Source organism: Sus scrofa, chromosome 1 (genome assembly GCF_054392235.1).
Source record: "Sus scrofa isolate SSC_HxYL_T2T_F1_AM1 chromosome 1, Sscrofa_HxYL_maternal_Yorkshire_Landrace_v2.0, whole genome shotgun sequence".
Lineage (NCBI taxonomy): Eukaryota > Metazoa > Chordata > Mammalia > Artiodactyla > Suidae > Sus > Sus scrofa.
In genome coordinates this window covers 199284319-199305402 of record NC_139383.1, presented here as the reverse complement: position 1 = coordinate 199305402, position 21084 = coordinate 199284319, and the positions used below count along the sequence as shown (strand labels likewise).

Genomic DNA, 21084 nt, shown 5'->3' with positions numbered 1-21084 from the left:
CCAGAGAGAGAACCCAGGATTACAGAGCAATTATGAGTTTGATCTTCAGAAATGGAACCTGGGTCTCTTGACTTCCAGTTCTACGCTTTTTTTTTTATTACATCATGTTGAAATGAGTAATTCTATGTGTATTTTCCAATTTGCTTATTTCTTTGACTTATCTAATTCTATCTTTTTTTTTTTTTTTCCTTTATGTAGGGTGAGAGTAACAGAGCGGGATCTAAGTTTTTGATGCTGTATTTTCTTTTGGAGGAAGAAATGAGCATGAAATGTGGAAGAGATAGCAATAATACTTAGAGCTTAAAAAGTACTTCTGGATGTGTCTGATTTCCTTTGAAGGCACAAACGTGTATCTGCATGGAAAAGCTCAGGCTTGTGTGCTATTTTCTTGAGCAAATATCCCTGGACTTTTTTGTTTTAATGACACTGAGCCTCTGGATTCTGAGGTCCTCTCCAAAACTAATGCTGGCATTGGATGGTTCATTTTGCAGTTTTTCAAAATTTTGTTTAACTAGGGGACCTTAGAAAAGGCAGTCAGGGTGCCACCAGCAAGGAAAGAGAACTGGAACTACAGGGAAGAAGGCAATGGTGTGAGGTTGGAAATATATTCCAGGTAGAGTGCATATCATGCTGGGGTCCAGAACGGGCAGCAAAGCATTTAGGCAGGAGGAAGAGAGGCTCTAATGGCAATGGGGGAGGGTGGCAGTGGGCCAGGTCAGGGAGTAGCAAGGGCCTTCTAAGAAGTTCAGTCTTTACTTTGAGGGCACCGGTGTGTAACTTAAGTAAGGGGATGAATTTGCACTTTAAAAAAATCACTCTGCCAGCAGAACAGAGAAAGAATTGGGAAGGATCAAAAGTATTGGGTTGCAAATTAGCTTGCTGATATAGTAATCCAGGTGAGAGCTGATGGTGGCCTGAAATGGGTAGTGGGCAGATTCTAGAGCTATTTACGGGGTTTGAATAGAACTGGCCTGACTTGTTGATGGGTGAATTGTGGTGGACAAGGGTCAAAAAGATGAGGTCCAGACTTCTGGCTTAGGCAACGATGTGGAGAGTGTAACAGCAAACCTAGGAAGAGCAGGCTGGAGTAGGGTAGGTGGGGAGACAGTGAATTTAGTGTTTGAAATATTGGCAAGAGAACCAAGTAGTAATTTCTAGTAGGCATGTGGACAAATGGGTCTGAAATCCTACAGAAATCTGGAAGACAAAGCATTGGTGTGGGTTATAACATGCATGAATATAAGGCAGCCAGGGGAATATCAAGATAAAAAAGGCAGGGCTGGAGATAAGCCAGCACTGACGGGCCAAGGACAAGCAAGAGGGGGACCCTTCACAGGAGGCAATGGAGGGGCCTACATGGAGTTACAGCACCAAGAGAAGAAGGTGGTTCATCACGGGGCCAGTGAGCATTGATGTCATGCACCACCAAGAAGTCGAGGAAGATAAGGGACTGCAGAGTGTCCCCTGGCTCTGTCAACAGGAAAGTGAGTGTCCTTAGTGAGAAGAGCTTTGAAGAAGAAGGACTAGAGCAAGGTGAGGAAAAGCAAATGGGTGAGTGCAGACAAGCTTTTCAAGAACTTGCTGTGTCAAAAAGGAGAAAATGGGAGTTCCTGTTGTGGCTCAGTGGAAACGAACCCGACTAGTATCCATGAGGACTCAGATTCGATCCCTGGCCTCGCTCGGTGGGGTTAAAATCCAGTGTTGCCATGAGCTATGGAGAAGGTCACAGACAAGGCTCAGATCTGGTGTTGCTGTGGCTGAGGCATAGGCCAGCGGCTACAGCTCCATTAGACCCCTATCCTGGGAACCTCCATATGCTGCATGTACTGCCCTAAAAAGACCAAAAAAAAAAAAAAAAAAAAAAGTGGCAGAGAGGGATGTGTAGCCTTAAGAAGTGTGTATGTATGAAGGGCTGGGACTTGAACATGTGACATACAGAGAGGGCGAGGTGGGAGACTGAGGGGAGAGGGGTAGGATCCTCTGACTGGGTGGGGTCCCCAAGGAGAAAGAAAGGAAGGGTCGGAGCCGAAGCCCCGTCAGATGGAAACACTGGACGGGACAGGCAGCATCGTACTCTTCCTCAGAGCAGGAGGCGAGACAAGGGAGGAGGAAGAGAGGACAAAGCTTGTTTTCCCATTTGGATTGTTTCCTTCTTGGGAACAATCCTTTCTTTCCTGGACAAGGAAATTCAGTTCTAGTTTCATGGGACCCCCCAGAGCTGCCCCCCGGAGCCCACAGGCCCCTGTTCGGGATAACAAGTCACCAACTCTTTCTCGTTACAAGAGTACGGGGGCAAGGCCCAGGCCTCCTCAAGGCAGAGTCGAGAACAAGTAGTACAGACGGTGTATAGGCAGTTTTGAGAGGAATGAAGAGTCAGGGGAACACTGGGGATGAGGAGAAAGGTATGCTTTCCAAGAAGAGTGTGTGGGAGTTCCCGCTGTAGTGCAGTGGGTTAAGAATCCAACTGCAGTGGTTCAGGTTTGATCTCCGGCCCAGGAACTTCCATATGCCATGGGTGAGGCCATTTAAAAAAAAAAAAAGAGGAGTGTATGGATCCCATCTGAGATCTGAACTCAGCAGCTAAAAGCAGCTGGAGAGGAAGGGATGAAAGTGGCTCAAATGCAGATCATAATGCGGAGTAAAGAAAGGGGAAGGAGGGTAGAAAAAGGAAGAAAAAAAAAAAGAGCTTGGGAGACAGCAGACTGAGACACGCAGAACTATCCAGAGAGCCCAGGTCAAAAGTATCCCACTTGGCCAGATACTACTTCAGTAGACTGATCTTCTTACTTGTATTTATTTGAAGTATGTTCTATTTGTACTACAAGCCCTTTTGGCAAGATTTTGAAATCCTTCCCCTCAAGGAGAAACTTTGCTGGATGCAATCTCACAGTAAACAGATCATGTGGAATTTTAAACGTACGACCTTGTCGATAGAGGCTGAAAAGCTAGGGACTAAAGCAGCTTTCTGCCCGGTTCCTCACTCTGGAGGAAGCAGCTCCTGTGAAGGCTTGTGGAGCGCAGGGTTGCCTGGGAGCTGGGGAGGGGCAGAGGGCCTGCACTCTCTGGGGGCGGAGACAATGTTTTGACTGGTATTCTGGAGTGGGGAGTGCCAGAGGAGCTGCAAAATGCTCAAAAAAAGGAATTTTAGGTTTAGCAATACTTTTAAGCTATTTATACACAGAGCATCCTAACAGACTTGGAGACATAGTCATTACCTATTTTGGGAACTAAATCAAACCATATACAAGGACACAGGAAGAGTTTTTCCTGGGCTGAGTGTGAGGGTTCTTACCCAGGATGACTGTGGAGGCAGAGGTGTCAGGGAGGGGCGGGTCCATTGAGTTATGGTGACACTGCACAAGTCATCCCCTCCCGCCCCATTGCCTTGCAACTGAGGCCTTCTGAGCAGACAGAATTGACTTAGGAGACTGTCCCCACAAAGCACAGAAAAGCTGACTTAGGAGACTGTCCCCACAAAGCACAGAAAAGCTTAGGCCCAGAGTGAGAGATCACTAACACTCCTGGGCTACCTGCTGGTGCAACACCAACAGTATCATTCGGGAGAGAACTCAGCCAAGCTGCTGAACAACACGGGACACAGTGGGAGGGGCTGCATGGGGTGTATCATGGAAATGACAAGAGGCTGGGTCACTACATCTGACTGGTTGGTGCCTGGCCATGAAAAATACAAATTATCTTCAAATACCAAGCACAAGGATGTATACCAATTGCATATAAATCTATCCCATACTTGCTAGGCAAGGCATTTGAATTGACTGCCACTTCTCATACAACTCACAGAGATAAGACCAGCCCCAAGCAGTTTACCCCCCACCTTATGACACCTGAGAGTGTTTTGATGAAGATGACAGTGCTAAGGGTTTCACAGTGGCTTTTGTGGTTGTGAGAATGGTGAGCCAAGACCAAGACATACTTGTGTCATGGCTTAAGCACTGAATCAGTATATGCAATGCACTCTGTGATCTCACAGGGCTGAGAGTCTCGATATCCTGTGAAATAGATGCTTTCCTTCAAAGCTAGTAGATTATAAGACCTGCTAAGGAATAACAAGTGTGACAGCAGCAGGAGAGACAGATTCTGGCGCCGAGGGTCCTAGGCATTTGATAAACTCGGGACCATCCTTCTCACCCATCATTTTGAGAAACAGGAGACTCAAGTCATAATGTCTTCTAACAGAGCCACATGGAACCTTGGTTCAACCTCCTTGATTCTGAGGCAAGGATATGGTCTACTGGCAACAACCAAGTCTCCCCAGGATACCCCTCCAGAGAGTCTGGGGTCACCTGTGCTCTGAGAGTTGCCTGGCAGCTCACCTGTTCCAACATGTCCTTGGGCAGATCCTCCTGCTCATCCATGGTGAGAATTGCCCGTTTGATTTCATCATTGGATAGTTTCAACCTGGAGAAAGAATATTTGTTGTTAATTTTGAATATCAGAAAGTTAATACAAGATAACTCGTTTTGCTACTCCAGCTGCTGATCTTCAAGTGCTGTTCTTCTCAAAATCTCTCAGGGAAAGCTTATTTCCTGGCAGTGTTGCACCTAAAAATAGTTTTCTGAAACGGCTTTAACATTCTTTCGGGGCTTTGTAATGCTCTGCTGACACACAGAACAAAGCTGTTATGTTCTACTATTTAGTTTCCTTAAGCAAGGGACTAGAAGATGAGACACAGGGAAAATACCCATGTTCTACCATTTTCTTTAATACATAGTATCCATGAATTGCAGGAAAAGAGAAAAACTGAAGTCTTAACTTGAATATATGTCCGGAGTGTTTAAAGTTTGCTTTCATATTGAAAATGAGTTTTGAGAAGGTTAGTAGGATCGATGTTACTGTTAAAACTTGAATAGTTAAAATACAAAATAAAATGTATGGTTGAGGAGTTTTCATATACATGATTTCATTTGGGATTCAAAAAAACTGTGATGATTTTTTTTAAGGGAGAAGCTCAGGCTCAGAATGGCTCTGTGATTTGCCCAAGGTCAAACACAAGTGGCAGAATCTAACACAAACCCAGGACTTTCAATTGCTAATCTTCATCTAGTTAGTATCTACCTTTTCTTATCTAGGTAGTATCTCTTAGGGAAGGATTTGAGCAAAAACACATTTTTTTTTTCTGGTTTTTGTTCTACCATTACTTCATATGATTTACTAATTTATAATAAAGATTTATGTTGATTATTTCAGGACAACAAAGAGTTGACTGTGACAGAGATGAAATTAAAACATACTTGTAAGTGTATGTTTTTATTAGACAACCAAAAGTCTTAACCACAGCAAAAAAATCTTAATCAGATTATTAGATGTTACAATAGGGTCATTCTTTTATTCTATTTTGCAAGCATCAGACTCTGATTTATTTTAAAAATCTTACTTCCTTATCAGCTACCACTAATGTGTTATTTTAACATTATTTGATCTACTCTTCTAGTTTATGAATTTCAAGAAGAATCATATATAGGACTGGGGATAAAGACACACACAAACACAGAGAAAAGCATAGAGCCTTCACGCGTAACATTTGAAGGAAGGGGCTTTGGCATCAGACAAGCCGTGCCCACGTCCTGGCTCTGACATTTCCTTTCGATGTGATCTTGGAAAAAAAATTTTTATGCAGCCTCTGTTTTTTCATTTATAAACAGGAGGTAATAACAACTACGTGGGAGTTCCCGTCGTGGCTCAGTGGTTAACGAATCCGACTAGGAACCATGAGATTGTGGGTTCGATCTCCGGCCTTGCTCAGTGGGTTAAGGATCCGGTGTTGCTGTGAACTGTGGTGTAGGTCGCAGACGCGGCTCAGATCTGGCGTGGATGTGGCTGTGGCTGTGGCTGGCAGCTACAGCTCAATTGGACCCCTAGCCTGGGAACCTCCATATGCCACGGGAGCGGCTCTAGAAAAGGCAAAAAGACAAAAAAAAAAAAAAAAAAAAAAAAAAAAAAAAAAAAAAAAAAGGATAATAACTATATTTAAAAGGAGGGGCAGTTGTGTGTGTATAAAGTGAAATAATGCATGCTAAGTGTTTGGCATAGGTCTGGCCGTAGAAAGGGCTCAATAAACTATATGCATATTCTACACAGACTTTTTCCACATCAGAAAAAAAAAAAAGCAGCAGCTTATGTAACATCACTATTCATATGCAGCTATGGGACCATTAAACAGTGCTTAGTAGGGTTATCATGAACCTTCCCCAAGTGCTTTCATATTCACTATTTCACCAGAATTTCCTCTCTGTCTATAGCACCCATCAGGTCTATAGGTGGTTATGTTTGGGAGAATCAAATGACAAGCTGAAACACTCCACACAAGGGCCCATGGAGCACACATGGTCGCTTGTGCTCTCCTGGATAAACAAGAGGGCTGGGTGAGTGCAGGGCTGGCCACAAAGCCCACGAAGGAGGAGAGAACCCGGGGGTGGAACTGGGCAAAGCCCAGCCAACACTGGACACCTCTGCCTTATCCTTTTTCTCCAGAATTTGATGTGATCTTATTAAAACCATCCATCCTGCCACTGAAACTGAATGCTGTTTCATGTGTCAATAAATAGGTGGGTGAAGGAACAAATCTGGGAAGCTCATGGTGTGAATACCATTCCATTCATGCTTTCAAATCCAAACAGAGCCCCTAGCAATATGCCAGATTGCCTGTGTTCTAAAATAAGACCTGTTCTATTGCCTAGTCCAATTGTAGTGCCATCACAACTCCTGGGCTGTGGACAGTGACTCTGTACCTGGGTAGGTGTCTCTAGAATGTTTTAGTGATTCTAAGGACAATCATTCCCATGAACATGTCCACTAGAACATCCTGATGGGAAACCACAAACTTAAGGGACCAATTTAGCCAAGCTGGTACGGGTGAAACATACAAGAGAGGAAAACTGTATCCTGGCATCAAGGTCCCCATCATACAGGCCGGGTAGCCCTAGATTCTGGAACACCAGAGGCTCCTGAGTCAAGTACAGGCAAACACCGTGGTTTTGCAAGGCCAAGGAGGGGGTACATCAGGGAAGGTTGAAACTGCCACTAATGAAAACCAGCTGGCTGTGAAAGAGTCTAGAGGCATCACAAAAAAAGCTCTGCTTATTAAAAAAAAATTAGTTCTGTGTCCTTTTCACACCAAGCTGAAGAAACCGCTTTATGGTGCCATTCTGCTGAGTCCTTCTGTTTTGCATTTAAGAGAAAAGGAGTTGAACATCAGAGTGAGAACAATACTTGAAGTATCAGATTTGCATTTCATTAGCTCCCCATATGGAGCGCAGAACTTCTTGCCTTTGAAATTGTATATATTTATGCTTCTCAACCCCCAGAGGCTGTCTGGACTAAACATGAGCTCTAATTCATAACAATTTTGGTTCCTCTTAATGTGGCCCACAAAGAGCCTGGAGACTTTAATGGGTAGTACTTAAGAAAATCTACCTGTCAGCATCCTGCCCTGCACGTGGCCAGTGGGAGCAGACAAAGAGGCTGTACCTCTGGGGAAAGAGGAGACAGCTACCCAGCCCTCCAGGATAGCTCCATAGGTTGCCAAAGTGTGCTTAGTATTGCCTGTCATCCATGGAATGAGTCGCTAATCTCTGTAATTTAAGGACCCTGCCAATTCTAACCTTTTAATTGCTTTTAAAGCTTGGCAGTGTTCTGGTGTACGGGAGGATGGCAACTGGTGAGACATCCTCTAGGACTTTCTTTGCAAGGCAGGAAATAAACCGGCCATTTAAAAACAGTATTTAACTCCACCTTGCTCAACCCAAGTATTTCAAAAATTTGCCAAGAGAATTGGAACATCCAGGCGTAATTAAACTAAGTTAAGGATGGCTGGCTGGCTCAGCCTTAGCTCTGCTTCAGTGGATTTAAGCCAAATCCCTCTACTTTAAAGTAGCTTTTTGTGGCTTACTACACCCCCGCTGTCATGTTAAGTGAGCATCTGGAAAAAAAGAATGGCAGAACACTTCATAAAAGTGTATTTTAGGTATTTTTTGCAATGTAAGCCAGCTTCCAAGTTTCATCTTCTTTTTTTTTTTTTTTTTTTTTTAAACGGAAGGGAGAGGGCTGGTTTAGGGAATAAAGCAGAATGAATTTTAAATTGCCACATGTTGCCTATATACAAACAGCAGAGAAGCTGTTTGCTTTGCCAGGGGGCTTGAAGAATGGGATTCTTGTTCTCAGGCACATTGTGTCCATTCCACTCACTGAAAGGCAGGGTCCGTGGTGGCCTGGAGCTTCACACCTTCCAGACAGCCTCCTTCTGGGAGCTTGGAGTAACCTGGCTACTCATGCTGTGAGCACATGAAAGATGCCTGCACTTCCTCCCCACTGCTCTCTCTTCTCCAATCAAGGCCATGGTAGGTCCCCTGAACTAAGGGTCTACAACTTTCACAGTGTAGGGGTAAAAAAGAGCTTTTAAAGAGAGCCAAGCACTGCAGATATGTGTTCTTCTTACAATACCTCCCACGGAACACGCCATGGGCTCTCACTGTGGTGGAATTTGGTGCATTGCTGGTAATTAAATTCCCAGTCAGCAAGATAAGAAACAGAGGGTCACCAATCTTTGGGAATGAAATAAGCCGAAAAGAAGAGAAAGAGTGGAAAAGTGTGGAAGGTAGGAAATCTTGACATAAACTTGGAAACGCTCCTCCCCGTTGTTCCCACAACAAAATCAGTCTCTAAGTTCTAGTGACAGTTTTCATCTCTCTCCAGTCTGTCCCTCATCAGATCCTAGCTGGGCAACAGAAAGAGCCTTTTAACTGATGGCTGCTCGTGCGTGCCTCCAGCTCTCGACACCTTCCAACCTATTCCGCAAACCTGTGACACCAAACTTAAAACCTTAATAAGACAGTGTTCTCCTCCAGAACAGACTGCACCAATTCCGGATCCCCTCGGTACATAAATGGGTCACTAGTGGAACAGCTGCCACATGCTAGGTCTTGTTCCTACAAGCCCCCTGGAAGGCTCCCACTTTCCTCATCTCCACTTTACAGACTGACCCTGGACTGACTCACCAAGGCACCAGGCCTGGATCGCAGGCACTCCTGCCTGCTCTCATTTAAGGCATGAGATAAGCATCTGCTGCAATTATAGGGCTCTTGCCATAGCTCTGCTTGTACCCTGCTGTGCCTTTGCTCCTGTGGCCTCCTTGGAACTGGCCCCCCCACCTCCACCCCTGTAACCATGAACACCCTTCCAGGCCCACTTGCTCAGGGAGACCCTGCTGCTGCCCCCTTCTTTCACCTGGCTGGGACTCCCCGTCTCCTTCCTGCCAGGCCAGTCTAAGGCTACAATTGTTCAGAAGTCATCTGGCCTGCATTGCCGTTTTTCTCCAATTAACCATGTGCTTCCAAAGGCTACAGTGCTACCTTAAGTCTTGGGACAGCCTATGGCAACCAGCACAACGCCAGGCAAATAAACACTCCAAAGTGATAACTCTCAAAGAAAAAAAGTATCAAAGCAAGTTTTTACATCTCTTCCCTCCGTTAAGGCCCTAGCTTTTGTGTGTAGTAAGGCACTGCCAACGAAACGGGGAGAGCAAAAGCAAGGTAAACTGCAGACTGGTTAAACGACTAAATAAAAATCAAATTAATTCTGCTTAATTCCTTTTACCCTGAGCCCTGTGCTTTCCTGACGAGAGAGTAAAACTACTGACCTCTGAGCAGAAAAGCATATGGTACTGAAGCCTCTGCTGGGAGGGTGGGGGGTGGGGTGTTTAGAGCCTGCATTAAGGCCCATTGACCATAAGCTCAGGTCAGCAACACTTTGTTATGTGTAATGCATTTTAAAATAACGCTCATTGTAATGGCTTCATTAAATTGGATGTTAACGGATAATTCCACAGATACGAGGCAAGTTCTGAAAACAGTCTTCTAGAGAGTTTAGACACATTCAAGTTCTAACTCACCTTGGCCTTTGACACTTGATGTAATGGGAATTACATACCACAAATCTGAAACAATTCCTTCATAATGGGATGGGCAATTTGCCAGAAAGAGTTATAACTGTATCTATAAGTAGTGTAATTATCCTCAGTGGCATCTTGTACTGAGAATAATCTGCCTATGAGGAACCGGGTCATGGTTTTTGCTCTTATGAGCGCTTAAATACTATAAAAATTCAAAGTGATAGCTCCCTTGGCCAAGTTGTTTTAAAGTGCTCCTTTACACTGAAAAAGCACAGAATATGGGGGGAATTCTAAGGTTTTTTTAAAAAAAAATCTTCCTCTAATTTTCATTTAATTTTGCTATTAAGTAAGAATATTTGTAAAAAGAAGTTGTCACAAAATAAATTGTACATACTATGGGAAAAAAATGAGCAGACCCTTAAAACTGCTTTCAAGGGTGTCTTTCTGAGCTCAGGGAGCAAAAGTGGGGATACACACAGGGCCTGGCTCTGTACACAGCTTCCAGCCAGAGGCAGAAATACAGAAATACAATGCTAACAGGATGGTTTATGTTATTTTACTAGTTGTGTTAAAATTCAAGGAGCTCACTAAGGTTCAGCTTCTCTTTCATTTACAAGAAAGGTTTTCTCCCTAAAGTCATATATGTCCGGCTATCAATCCAGCTTCCATACTGCAAATCAAGCAGCAGTGCTCTGTGTTAAAAGAAACTCACTCTAAGACCATGTGGAAAATCAGAACTACCTAGTACTTTCCCTCTTTACTCTCCCTGAAGAAGTCACCTTACACCAGCCTTGATATACACACAACCTTCTTTCCAGAATACAACCAATGTCCCAAAGTGCAGGGTTCTTTACATTTTCCTTCAACTCCTCAGCATGGGTTATCTCTGCCCAATGCGAAAGTCCCTTTTAGAGAAAAGAAACTGGATTCAGAAAAGCGACTTGAAATGCCCAGGACGACCTGACATGTTGCCTGAAGCTACAACCTGATTCCAGGCTCCAAAATTTCCTTTCTTCTTTTCAAGCTCCCAGGCCATGTTGGTTCACCAGTTATGAGAAAGACTCTGGCACGGGGCTAAACTGGATAAATTAGCATTTCACTGAGGTTTGAGATTTACATATCTTTTTAGTCATAAAAATATCCAAAAAGAGCATGAAATGATATAATTTCTAAGTATAAAACAGGTAACTTTAGAAAGCAAAATAAAACAGCCTTCATGCCTTTATTGTGGGTGCTAATTCTGTGACAGAATTACTCAAAGGCCTATCTCTAAAGCTGAGAAATGTAAATAACAGTAAAGTCCATTTTACACACTCTCAGGACAAACAAAAAGATTGATTTGAGATGTTTTGCTTTTGTAAATATAAATGTCCACGGAAATTAAATCCCAAGACACTAGGCATCCAGCTCTGACACAGTCAGTGAGGGATAGGAAGCGCCAACAGTCCTCTGTACTTCGGACAGAAGAAAATCTGAGAACTTCACCTTCAGCAGAGTCCAGTTTTAAAAGAACAAGTGCAGGAGTTCCTGTCGCGGCTCAGTGGTTAACGAGTCTGACTAGGAACCATGAGGTCATGGGTTCGATCCCTGGCCTTGCTCAGTGGGTTAAGGATCCAGTGTTGCTGTGGCTGTGGCGTAGGCTGGTGGCTATAACTCCGATTGGACCCCTAGCCTGGGAACCTCCATATGCTGCGGGAGTGGCCCTAGAAAAGGCAAAAAGACAAAAAGACAAAAAAAAAAAGGATCCAGTGTTGTCACTTCTGTGGCATAAGTTTGATCCCTGGCCTGGGAACTTCTGCATGCCATGGGCATGACCAAAAAATAAATAAATAAGAACAAGTCCAAACATGTGGTTTGGAGTCACATGATAGAAAAGTTGGTCCTCCCAGAAACGTTTAGACAACATCAACAATACCTTGATAGAAGGATGTTGCAATTCTGAGCTCTCCGACCATCAATCACCGAAAGCTCTCTGACTTTAAGTTTGGAGCCCAGTGTGTCATCAATGGCATCTGCTTCTTTCTATAAAGAGCATGAAAGAAATCCATCAAAGTCAAACAAGGACATTCCAACTTCAAACACACACTGTTCCTTTATATTCACCGTATACACGCAAAGCTGAGATGGTAAGCAGGGGTGTAGGGAGGTGGTGGAATTGAAACAAAGGCTAAAATCTTGTTGACAAAGGAAAATAAGAAAAGCTGACCACCCACATTTGAGAAAGCATTCTTTGGAAGAACAAAGTGCTTCTAAGTTGAAGATGCATAAATTATCAATGAGTGGTGCCCTCCTTTTGTCCCCCAATCCTAAAGGAGAGCAGACAGAAGGACTGTCACTATGAATCAAGCTCAGCTGAGGCTTGCCACTGCCAGTCCAGCCATTTGCAGGGCCCATTCACCCCAGAGCCATTTGCCTTCTCAACATTGAGAAAGCTGAACAATAAAACCTCCTAAATGTCTTCATGTGTAACAGGAAGCTCCGAGGCCCAGATTGTACCTTTCATTACCCTGGAGCCTGATGGATAACGGGGAGGGTACAGTTCAAGGCATTAGTTCAGTTTACTTCAATTAACAATAAAATGCTACTTGCGTACCCTGCTGCTGTACAGAGAGCTGTAAGCAATCAGGGCCATCATAACTTATGGTAGAAGAGGCACAGAACGATGATACATAAAATACTGTTTGGAACCTGGCATCAAGGGGAAAACATAGACGGACTTGATAAATGGAAAGTTTGATTTGATTAGAGGTCAGGATCAAGTTAAAAAATAGATCATGGCATTTAAAAACGTCAGGAAATCAATGAGTTCTGGAACTGTATAACAGGTTAGGAAACAAGACAATATGGACTTTTTAATAAGAGGCACCATGTGTCCAAACTTTGTTTCTTCTCATGCTGAGATTTCCTCTAAATATTTAGTTAAGACTTAAAACCCAGAGTTCCCATCGGTGGTTAACGAAGGTGACCAGCATCCATGAGGACACAGGTTTGATCCCTGGCCTTGCTTAGCAGGTTAAGGATCAGGCGTTGCCATGAGCTGTGGTGTAGGCCAGCAGCTACAGCTCTGATTGGACCCCTAGCCTGGGAACCTCGATATACCTCGGCTGTGGCCCTAAAAAGAAAAAAAAAAAAAAAAGTGTTGAAACCCAACATGGAATTAACAAGGCATTGGATCATACTATCATAAAAACAAAAAAACAAGACATTTCGGGCTTATGGTAAGCCAAGGAATTATATTAAGCAAGGTTTGGGCATTAGCTTACTTACCTGCTTGGAGTTACTGTTCACAAAGAAATCCTACAGCCATGGCAGAGGCATGGAAAAGGCAAATCAGATACATGCAGTTCAGAAATCGCAGCAACAAATGGGGGAAAGTCAAGGAGAGCAGTGACACAGAGTAAGAGGTGGTTCACACCTCTTGGAGCCGCAATGAGCATTGAGGAAGATGAGAGGGTGAACATAACGTTGAAGAGCACGATACTGAACATTCAGGGTGAAAGGAGAAGACACCATGTGAAATTCAGAAAAGAAAGGACTTAAAACACTGGAGGGGTGAAAGGAACAAATCCTAGAAAGGGTCACTGGGCTCTGTTTATTCAATATGATGATTTTTCACTTGAAGCAGGAACCTATCAACTGGTTCCATCAACTTGAGAGAACTATTCTCAGTGTCATGTACTAGCAGCACAATACGCCTTATTTATTTATTTATTTATTGGCTGGGGCCGGGGGAGGGGGGGGACAAGGGTGTGCTGGAATAATCTCTGATCCTCTCATTCATAAGAAAGGATTAAGAAAAGACAAAAGACAAGTTCAACAATATAGGTCAGTAATATCAGCCCTCAATACCCCTCCAGAGCCCAAACAATGCCTGTTGGTGCTCTGGGTAGGTCTGAAGAAAAAGACAGAACTTGCAATTAAGAGACAATAAGTGATTCATGTGCTGTGCAGCCACTGGTAGTTGTGTCCCAACTGCCTCCGGACTGTTCACACGTACCAGGTCAACAGCCTCTGTTTGAAACAGTTCACAGAAGAGACTTGGCATGAAGAAGGGAAAGAGGAGAAAGTAACTGACAGGCCATAAGAAAGTTACAGCTGTCTTTGCATATTTTTGCCATGATGGAATGAAAAAAACTTCGGTGTGCAAAACACACCCTGGCTTTTGGGCCAACCATTTGCACAACCAGCATTTATTCAGCAGATTCCTGATGGCCCTGCCTATCCTGGCTGTGCTGCCAACACCAGTCTTACACAGATGAGCTGTTTCACATCACTCTTCGAGGGGGAAACTGTATCCCCCGCCTTGCTCCTCCCATATGAGAAGCGATGACTTTTCTGGAATGGCATTTAAAAAATAAATTGATGACGACAAGGAAACTGTCTTCTTCTCTAATGTCACAGTTTTCTTTTGTCCCTGTTTTAACTGTTAATTTTTCTACTCTGAAACTCCTTGGGACTCTTTCAGTGTAAAAGCAGTTTCTCCTTTCAAGGGCAGAAGAACACTTTGGTGACGTGAACTCCATGAGGTCATCCTACCCACATGCTTTTCTCTGTTCAAGAGATAAGTTGCACGTTGAATCAGCCCCTGCTCTCCCTGCCTGGCCTTCAAAGAAGAAACCTCTATGAAGGTCTCTGGCAACTCATTCTCCCTAAGTTTCCACCATCAGGAAATGAAGACTTCTGACCTCCACCGTAGTGGGCTATGGAATCGGACAACCAGCATGTACTAGGGATGTGACTTGGGGCTCAGTTTCACCATCTGTAAAATGAAGTGAACAACTGGATTATTATCGTGAGGATTACATAGGATGGTGCCTGCAAAGCATTTTATACAGTACCTGTCACATATTTATGAGCTCAACAAATTACAGTTATTATATTGAGCCATCATATGTTACAATTATTGTATCTTTCAAGCTGATGATCAAGTCCATTTATCATCTATTGCTCTGCTTTTCAGCTGAGTTGAAGAACAGCTGGTCAAGGTCTCCTACTTGTAACCAGCAGCTACAATAAGGGTAACAGTTAACAGCCAAGAAAATTATCTTTTGAGAGAAGAGGATGCGGAATGCCATGGGCAAGTTTGGTTAATTGGAGGTCTTGAGATTCCCCTTCTTTAAGAGACCTTTAATCAGCACATTTTAAATAAAATCACAAAGCTTATTTGATGGGGAATGTTAAAAATAACAATGTGTCCACGCCTATTTCAAATAAGTTAACATTCTTTTTGAAGCTTTAAATTATTTCACTAATTGGCTGGGCCAAACATGATAGAATTGTCTACATTTGGCTCCACCTAACAGGATGTCTGATTTTTCCACATGATTTTTAGTGTAGGGCTTAGCGTTTGGAAAATAAAAAGGAAGTTGGGGCTTGCATTTTCATGAGCCAGTGCTGATGATTCCTATAGATAGGATTCTACCATGAAATAGTGACTCAATGTTTCATAGAGAATGATAACCTTTATGTGGATGGTTCTTAGGCTTTTTGAGGTTGAGAATTGTCTGTAAACCTGATAAAAGCTGGAGATCCCTCTCCAGAGAAACACACACACTCATATTTATATAAAACCCTGTATTTAATGAACTCTTACCATGTAGTCCAGTTATAGAAGTTCTACCTTCTACTATGGTCCTAAGAAAAACAACTATTTACAATTTTCTCTTCTGCCTTCATGGGCCATGGCTAAGGACCAAGCTCATTGAAATCATTATCCTAGGAGTTCCCGTTGTGGCTCAGTGGTTAACGAAACCGACTAAGAACCATAAGGTTGCGGGTTCGATCCCTGGCCTCACTCAGTGGGTTAAGGATCCGGCATTGCCGTGAGCTGTGGTGTAGGCTACAGATGTGGCTTGGATCCCGCATCTCTGTGGCTGTGGTGTAGGCTGGCAACTACTGCTCCGATTGGACCCCTAAGCCTGGGAACCTCCACCGGCCTTGGGTGTGGCCCTCAAAAGACAAAAAAAAAAAAAAAAAAAAAAAAAATCAATATCCTAAATCATATAAATTCAATGTAAAAAATATACAGAATAACAAGAAAGTAAAAGGAACAAAAAAGGAAAATTCTTTGACCATTTATAAAAAAAAATCAGAAGATACTCGTGAATATTCCAGATGGAGACCCAAGAACGACGTGTATATTACATGTTAGCAGGAGGGTCAGATTCTGGAGGCTGGGATAGGAGTTATCCTTTGTTCCCTAAGTCAGAGCAGAGAGGCTTTGAAATGTTATACTCTGTGCTGATACAGGACCTGTAAAGAAGGGGTGTCCCCAGGCAAAGCACATGGAAGAGGGCTGGAGATGGTCTGCTGGTCCACTGTTGCTCCCAAGATAGGACTCCCTTTAAGTAAATGTAGCACCTTTACTTCATTTTCCCTCTGTCAACTGCGTGGATAGGGACAATGAATTTATGACGTCCCAAGATAAAAACTTCCCACAAAACGAAGGTGGTTATTGCTTAACTGTATCCGAAACAGTACTACTGTGCAATGTGCTACATTATGTATTAAAATAAGCCTTTTCTGGCTGGTCTGGAAATCATGTATACTATTATTTCAGTGAGAAAAAGAGGTTCTGAGATTCAAGAAATTGACTTTCAAATGAACTTTGCGAATGAGAATTGGGGAATAACTGCACGCTCTTAAATTGCATTTCATGTGGCATGTAAGCTTACACAATCAGCTCTGCACACCTTTGATATCTACACTGGAAAACAAATCCTGACTAGAAATGGTCTTGTTCTTAAAGCTGGAGTTAAGGAAAATCCTTTACAAAGCCTAACCTTCACAATGAATAAGACCATGGTGTAAGGACAAAGTGAAACTGAGAATTACGCTCCTTGTAGACCTATATGGACACTGAATACACACTGAACCATATTTTATTATCTATGACACAGGAATAAGATTCACTTCAAAGAGGTGGTGTGAGGATTAATTATATGAATAAATGAGTGTAAGAGTTCCTTGAGTGCTCACTTTTAGGATTGATGAGATTGGGAACTGTGTATATGGTACTTGGCACCAAAAATGTAATGGATACTTAATATTGATTATCATCTCGTAAATCTGTATTATGCTTAGCGACAGATTTTCCTCACCTCTGCTTTTATACTGAAAGTTGCACTGTAGACCTGTGCAATAGTTTAACACAGCTGTATCCTCTAGAGTTCTTCATGTGCAAAGCAGACAGTATTAATATCTGTTGTTTTGAATGACTGAATATTTCTCAAATCAACAGGTGTGTACACTTGTTTACATCAGATCTCCCCTAAATGTCATTAATCAGTGCTCACCTGTATTATACTAATCTGAAGCTTGAGATTTTTTTCAAAATCTTACTCTGTGTAGTGTTCCTATTGCACACATGCAAACAGTGGTATTCATGTGTTCTTTGCCTCTCTGAGAAATTTACGTGGCCACACAATTGGCTGAAATCCAGAGAGGTTGACTAGGGCCTTTATAGTGCTGGAGAGAAGAAAGAGGATAGGAAAAATGGTACCCAGTATTCATTTGGGAGAAGGAAAGAGAGCAGCTCAGGTGTGACAATGATCGCTGCCAAGATGAGAGTGAAAATGCATAGGTCATGACATTGCCGTTAGTTATGAAACGGGGGACACTCAGCAACAGGCACCCTCTCTCCTTTATATTATGTGTTCCCCCTAGAATGTCTTCATCTTTCGATTTTCTGCCTCTCAACACTCAGTAAATTCAATGGAATGGCTCAAATTAACTTCATTTGGGAAACACACTTATGGTTTAAGAACTCTCACCTCACATTCTTACACCAAGTGGGGAAACGTACTTGAATCAAGCTGAGCAGGTATGTTGAAATTTTTTTCCGCGAAGTGTTATTGGAAATGTCACAAGCGATTCTACTTACCAGTCTATTACTTAGCATTAAGTACAACTGAAATGTTCTGGTCTATCCTGACTGGCAGGACTACTGATTATTTAAAACAGCAGTTGGTTGCTAGGAGACAGTTACCCAATTGCTAGGCTTTCTGCAACCCCATCTCCCAGAGCTCTTGAGAACTGTCCACATATTTTTCCCAGAGCATTTTGGCAGCATCCTTCTGCACCTTCTGCTGTAAGCCAGTTAATTATGAATCTTGTAAACTTGGCTCTTTCAACCACCTGCCTTCATAATAAATGCAATCCACAAGCTCAGACTTGAATAGCATCGTTTGGAATAACTGCTGTTCTCCCTAACTTTTATTTACTTCTCTAAGTTCCCCAAACCTTCATTTTAGGCAACTAAAACAGACCACTACAAGTGACTGAAATGGAGGTAGGATGTCAATGGGATGTGTAATGAGGTCAGAAGATTATTTGAATCTGCCAGGAAATGTCCTACTTCGTGTTAAGGCCCAGAGGAAACCTTCCTGGGACAGTGAAGAGAGAGAGGAGGCCTGGTGCGGCCACCCAGGAATAAGCGTGGACCAAGCATCTGCCTTGCAAGAGTTCTCAACACATCCTTTGTGTGTCCTTTGAAAGATAAGGTGTCCTGATTTCAGGTGGGCAATGTTTTATCTTCTTTTTCTTTATTATCCTTTATTTAACGTGTGTAACATTTCTCAAGTTGGCCTTCATACTTTTGGGGGAACCCAGCTGAGAGCTCCTATTTTACAGTCATGCTGCCATAGCAGGCAACCGCTTGCATTTCTGTAGTTTATTAAAATAAAGGGCACCGCATACATGTTCCCTCATAAGTGAAAATATTCCAGCTAAAGACATACTACTTTTTCTATTCAATGTTGGTTGCATCAAAGGCCATTTTGAAAAAGAAAACCCTCTGCTTTTGTTTCTCGTCAGTCTCACTCCATCTTCCCCCTCGGTGCTTGGCAGTTCTGTTCCGAGACACTCTTTCTTGGGAAGCAGGCCAAGCCGAAGCAGACTAGGAAGTCTGCTGCTTGTCTGAGGATGCTCCACCCTGGGCATGATTCACGTGGGAGTTAAGGGCCTCCCAGCAAAGCCCAAGGAAAGCCCCTGCGCAGATGCCCGGCATCCGCCTGTTCCTGTTTAAGACACACTCTGCTCTCATTATTTCTCTCTCTCGGTCACCTTAGACCCTTTCTCCTTACACTCTGGGACTTGCTGTTTTCCCTTCCCAGGTCTCCAGTTGGCTGTTTAGGAACCTCACGCCACCTCTTCCGTGTTCTTCTGGGACCCTCTGCACGGAGCCACCTTGCTGTGAACTCTAAGAAGCCCTCTTGAGGAATGACTCACCACGCAGACATGACCGGGGTTCATTCAGAGAGTGACGCTGACCTCTCGCCCATGTCAGCAAGGACCAAATCACACGTTTTCACAACTATCACATTGCTCACTTTTTAGAAGCTCCTCGGGTCCTGTTTGTCCCATTGCCACTCCCACACTGGCTCAGCCTTCATAGCCCTACTTCTGAGTCGCTCAATCATGCTCATGACATAAATTAAAAACTTTTCTCTGGGCTCTATCTAGCTGCCAAATTACAGTCATCTCCCAACCCCCATACTTCTAAAGGTCCCATCTATTTCAAAACACAGTCCTTCTGACAATAACCATCTGATGTATATATGTGTGTGTGTATAGTTGCATATATACATATATATATATCATACATATATGGATATATATATATATATATATCATACATATATAGTCAGATATAACTAAAATAGTCTTAGAAACAAATACTGTGAGGAGGCCACACCACAAGTTAGGTAACTCTCCCACTAATATTTTTACCTGGTGACCCCTTTGACTAAGCACAAGTGACAATAAGATTCAGAACTCCTTCCACCAATGAAGTCAAGGATGTGGACACACACCAAGGTATGAAGCTCCCTAACAAGGAACTGAAATACCTTTAACACGCACATGCACACACACACCACACACACACACACAGATAGGCACCTAGACACACATGCAGACTCACGCACCATGCTCTTTGCAGGAAGATAGCAGGGTAGACCAAACAGCCTAGAATTAAGATGCTTATCATATCACGGTTATGGTAGATGGCCCAGGGATCGTGTACAGGAACATGAATTTTTAATTATTTTAGCATCTGGAGGGCACATGCTATTACCTGCTGTCTTTGGTAAGCTGAGAAAGTTCTTTCCAGGTCTTCAAGATCTAGAATTTTGAAGACTTTTGTATCATCAATTTCAGTCCATACTGTTCCTTCCAATTTGTTCTGCAAACAACAAGTTAATAAATGCTGGGGTTTACAGTCAGACACAAAAAGAACAGATGTTGCTCTTTTTTAAAAAGTGCCATAATCCCCAATGTTTCACTCTACCAGATGCTCAGAATGAGCTGGCTTCAAATAATGTGTTATTTATTTCAGAAGCTTTATGACTTAAATATCTGAGCAGTGAGAACCCCGAGACCATACTAGAAAATGAAATCGCTAGACAGCCAGGCATGTGCCCCTGTCAGGGACAACACAGTGGACTGTGAATGCCAGCCGTTAGTGGGAAAGCTGGACCACATGGCTCACCTCAGGCAGCTTCGACCAGTTGAAGGATTTCAGGGCATTTGTGGGCTGAGGAATGTTCTTCTTCTTGAGTGCCAGACCCAGTGGAGCACCAGGAGGTGGCATGATACCCCCCAGGGGAGGCGGCCCTGGGGGAGGAGGGGGGCCCCCTGGAGGGAGGGGAGGGGGCGGAGGAGGAGGCATCCCTGGCAGAGGTGGGGGTGGGGGGGGAGGGAGGAGAGACCCCGGAGTAGAAGAAGGAAAGGGTCCCCCGGGGGCTCCAGGCGAGGCTCCGCCTGGGACTGCAGCACAGACAGCTCTCTGAAATAAAAATAGGAAAAGAAGATCAATGGAAGAAGCAAACTTACTGGATGACACTGAGGGTCTGCAACTTTGCCTAACATGTATATCATAGAGAAGGTCATGCATCTGAGAGTGTGGGTTTAAAGGGGCAGTAAGTTGAAGGGACTTGTGTGGGGCAGGCACTCCAGTGCTTGTCTGGAAAGGGCTCGCATGTCGCTCACTTCTGGAGCCACCCTACAGTTTGGTTTTCATGAAATCAGTGCTTGTTTTCAGAGTTAACAGGGTTTCCTTGCCCATGTGAGAGGATCTGATTGTAGAACACACACCACAACTGCCTCTGCTGCCTAAGGAGTGCGGCAAACCAAGGGCGCAGGTGCTAAGCCCCTGGGATGGGTCAGGAGATGCTCAG

The 21084-nt window shown here is 43.5% G+C and overlaps 1 protein-coding gene and 1 long non-coding RNA gene across 7 annotated transcripts in view; one reads left to right on the top strand and one right to left on the bottom strand.

Annotated features, from left to right (window-relative positions):
* The window catches only part of LOC102167425 (uncharacterized), an 85308-nt gene extending 83444 nt beyond the window's left edge, over nucleotides 1-1864 (top strand). For both annotated transcript variants that reach the window (XR_014820279.1, XR_014820277.1), the window contains one exon: nucleotides 199-1864. This is a non-coding gene — a long non-coding RNA (uncharacterized LOC102167425). The remainder of the gene's footprint in view (nucleotides 1-198) is intronic.
* DAAM1 (dishevelled associated activator of morphogenesis 1) overlaps nucleotides 1-21084 on the bottom strand; it is a 175713-nt gene that overhangs the window by 19962 nt on the left and 134667 nt on the right. For 3 of the 5 annotated variants that reach the window (XM_021102688.2, XM_084982494.1, XM_021102686.2), the window contains exons 14-18: nucleotides 20397-20693; nucleotides 19983-20090; nucleotides 13175-13204; nucleotides 11823-11929; nucleotides 4335-4419 (exon numbers count right to left, since the gene is read on the bottom strand). In XM_021102688.2, the coding sequence (XP_020958347.1) occupies nucleotides 4335-4419; nucleotides 11823-11929; nucleotides 13175-13204; nucleotides 19983-20090; nucleotides 20397-20693 (627 nt within the window). The remainder of the gene's footprint in view (nucleotides 1-4334; nucleotides 4420-11822; nucleotides 11930-13174; nucleotides 13205-19982; nucleotides 20091-20396; nucleotides 20694-21084) is intronic. The other 2 variants (XM_084982491.1, XM_021102694.2) reach the window with 1 other exon arrangement.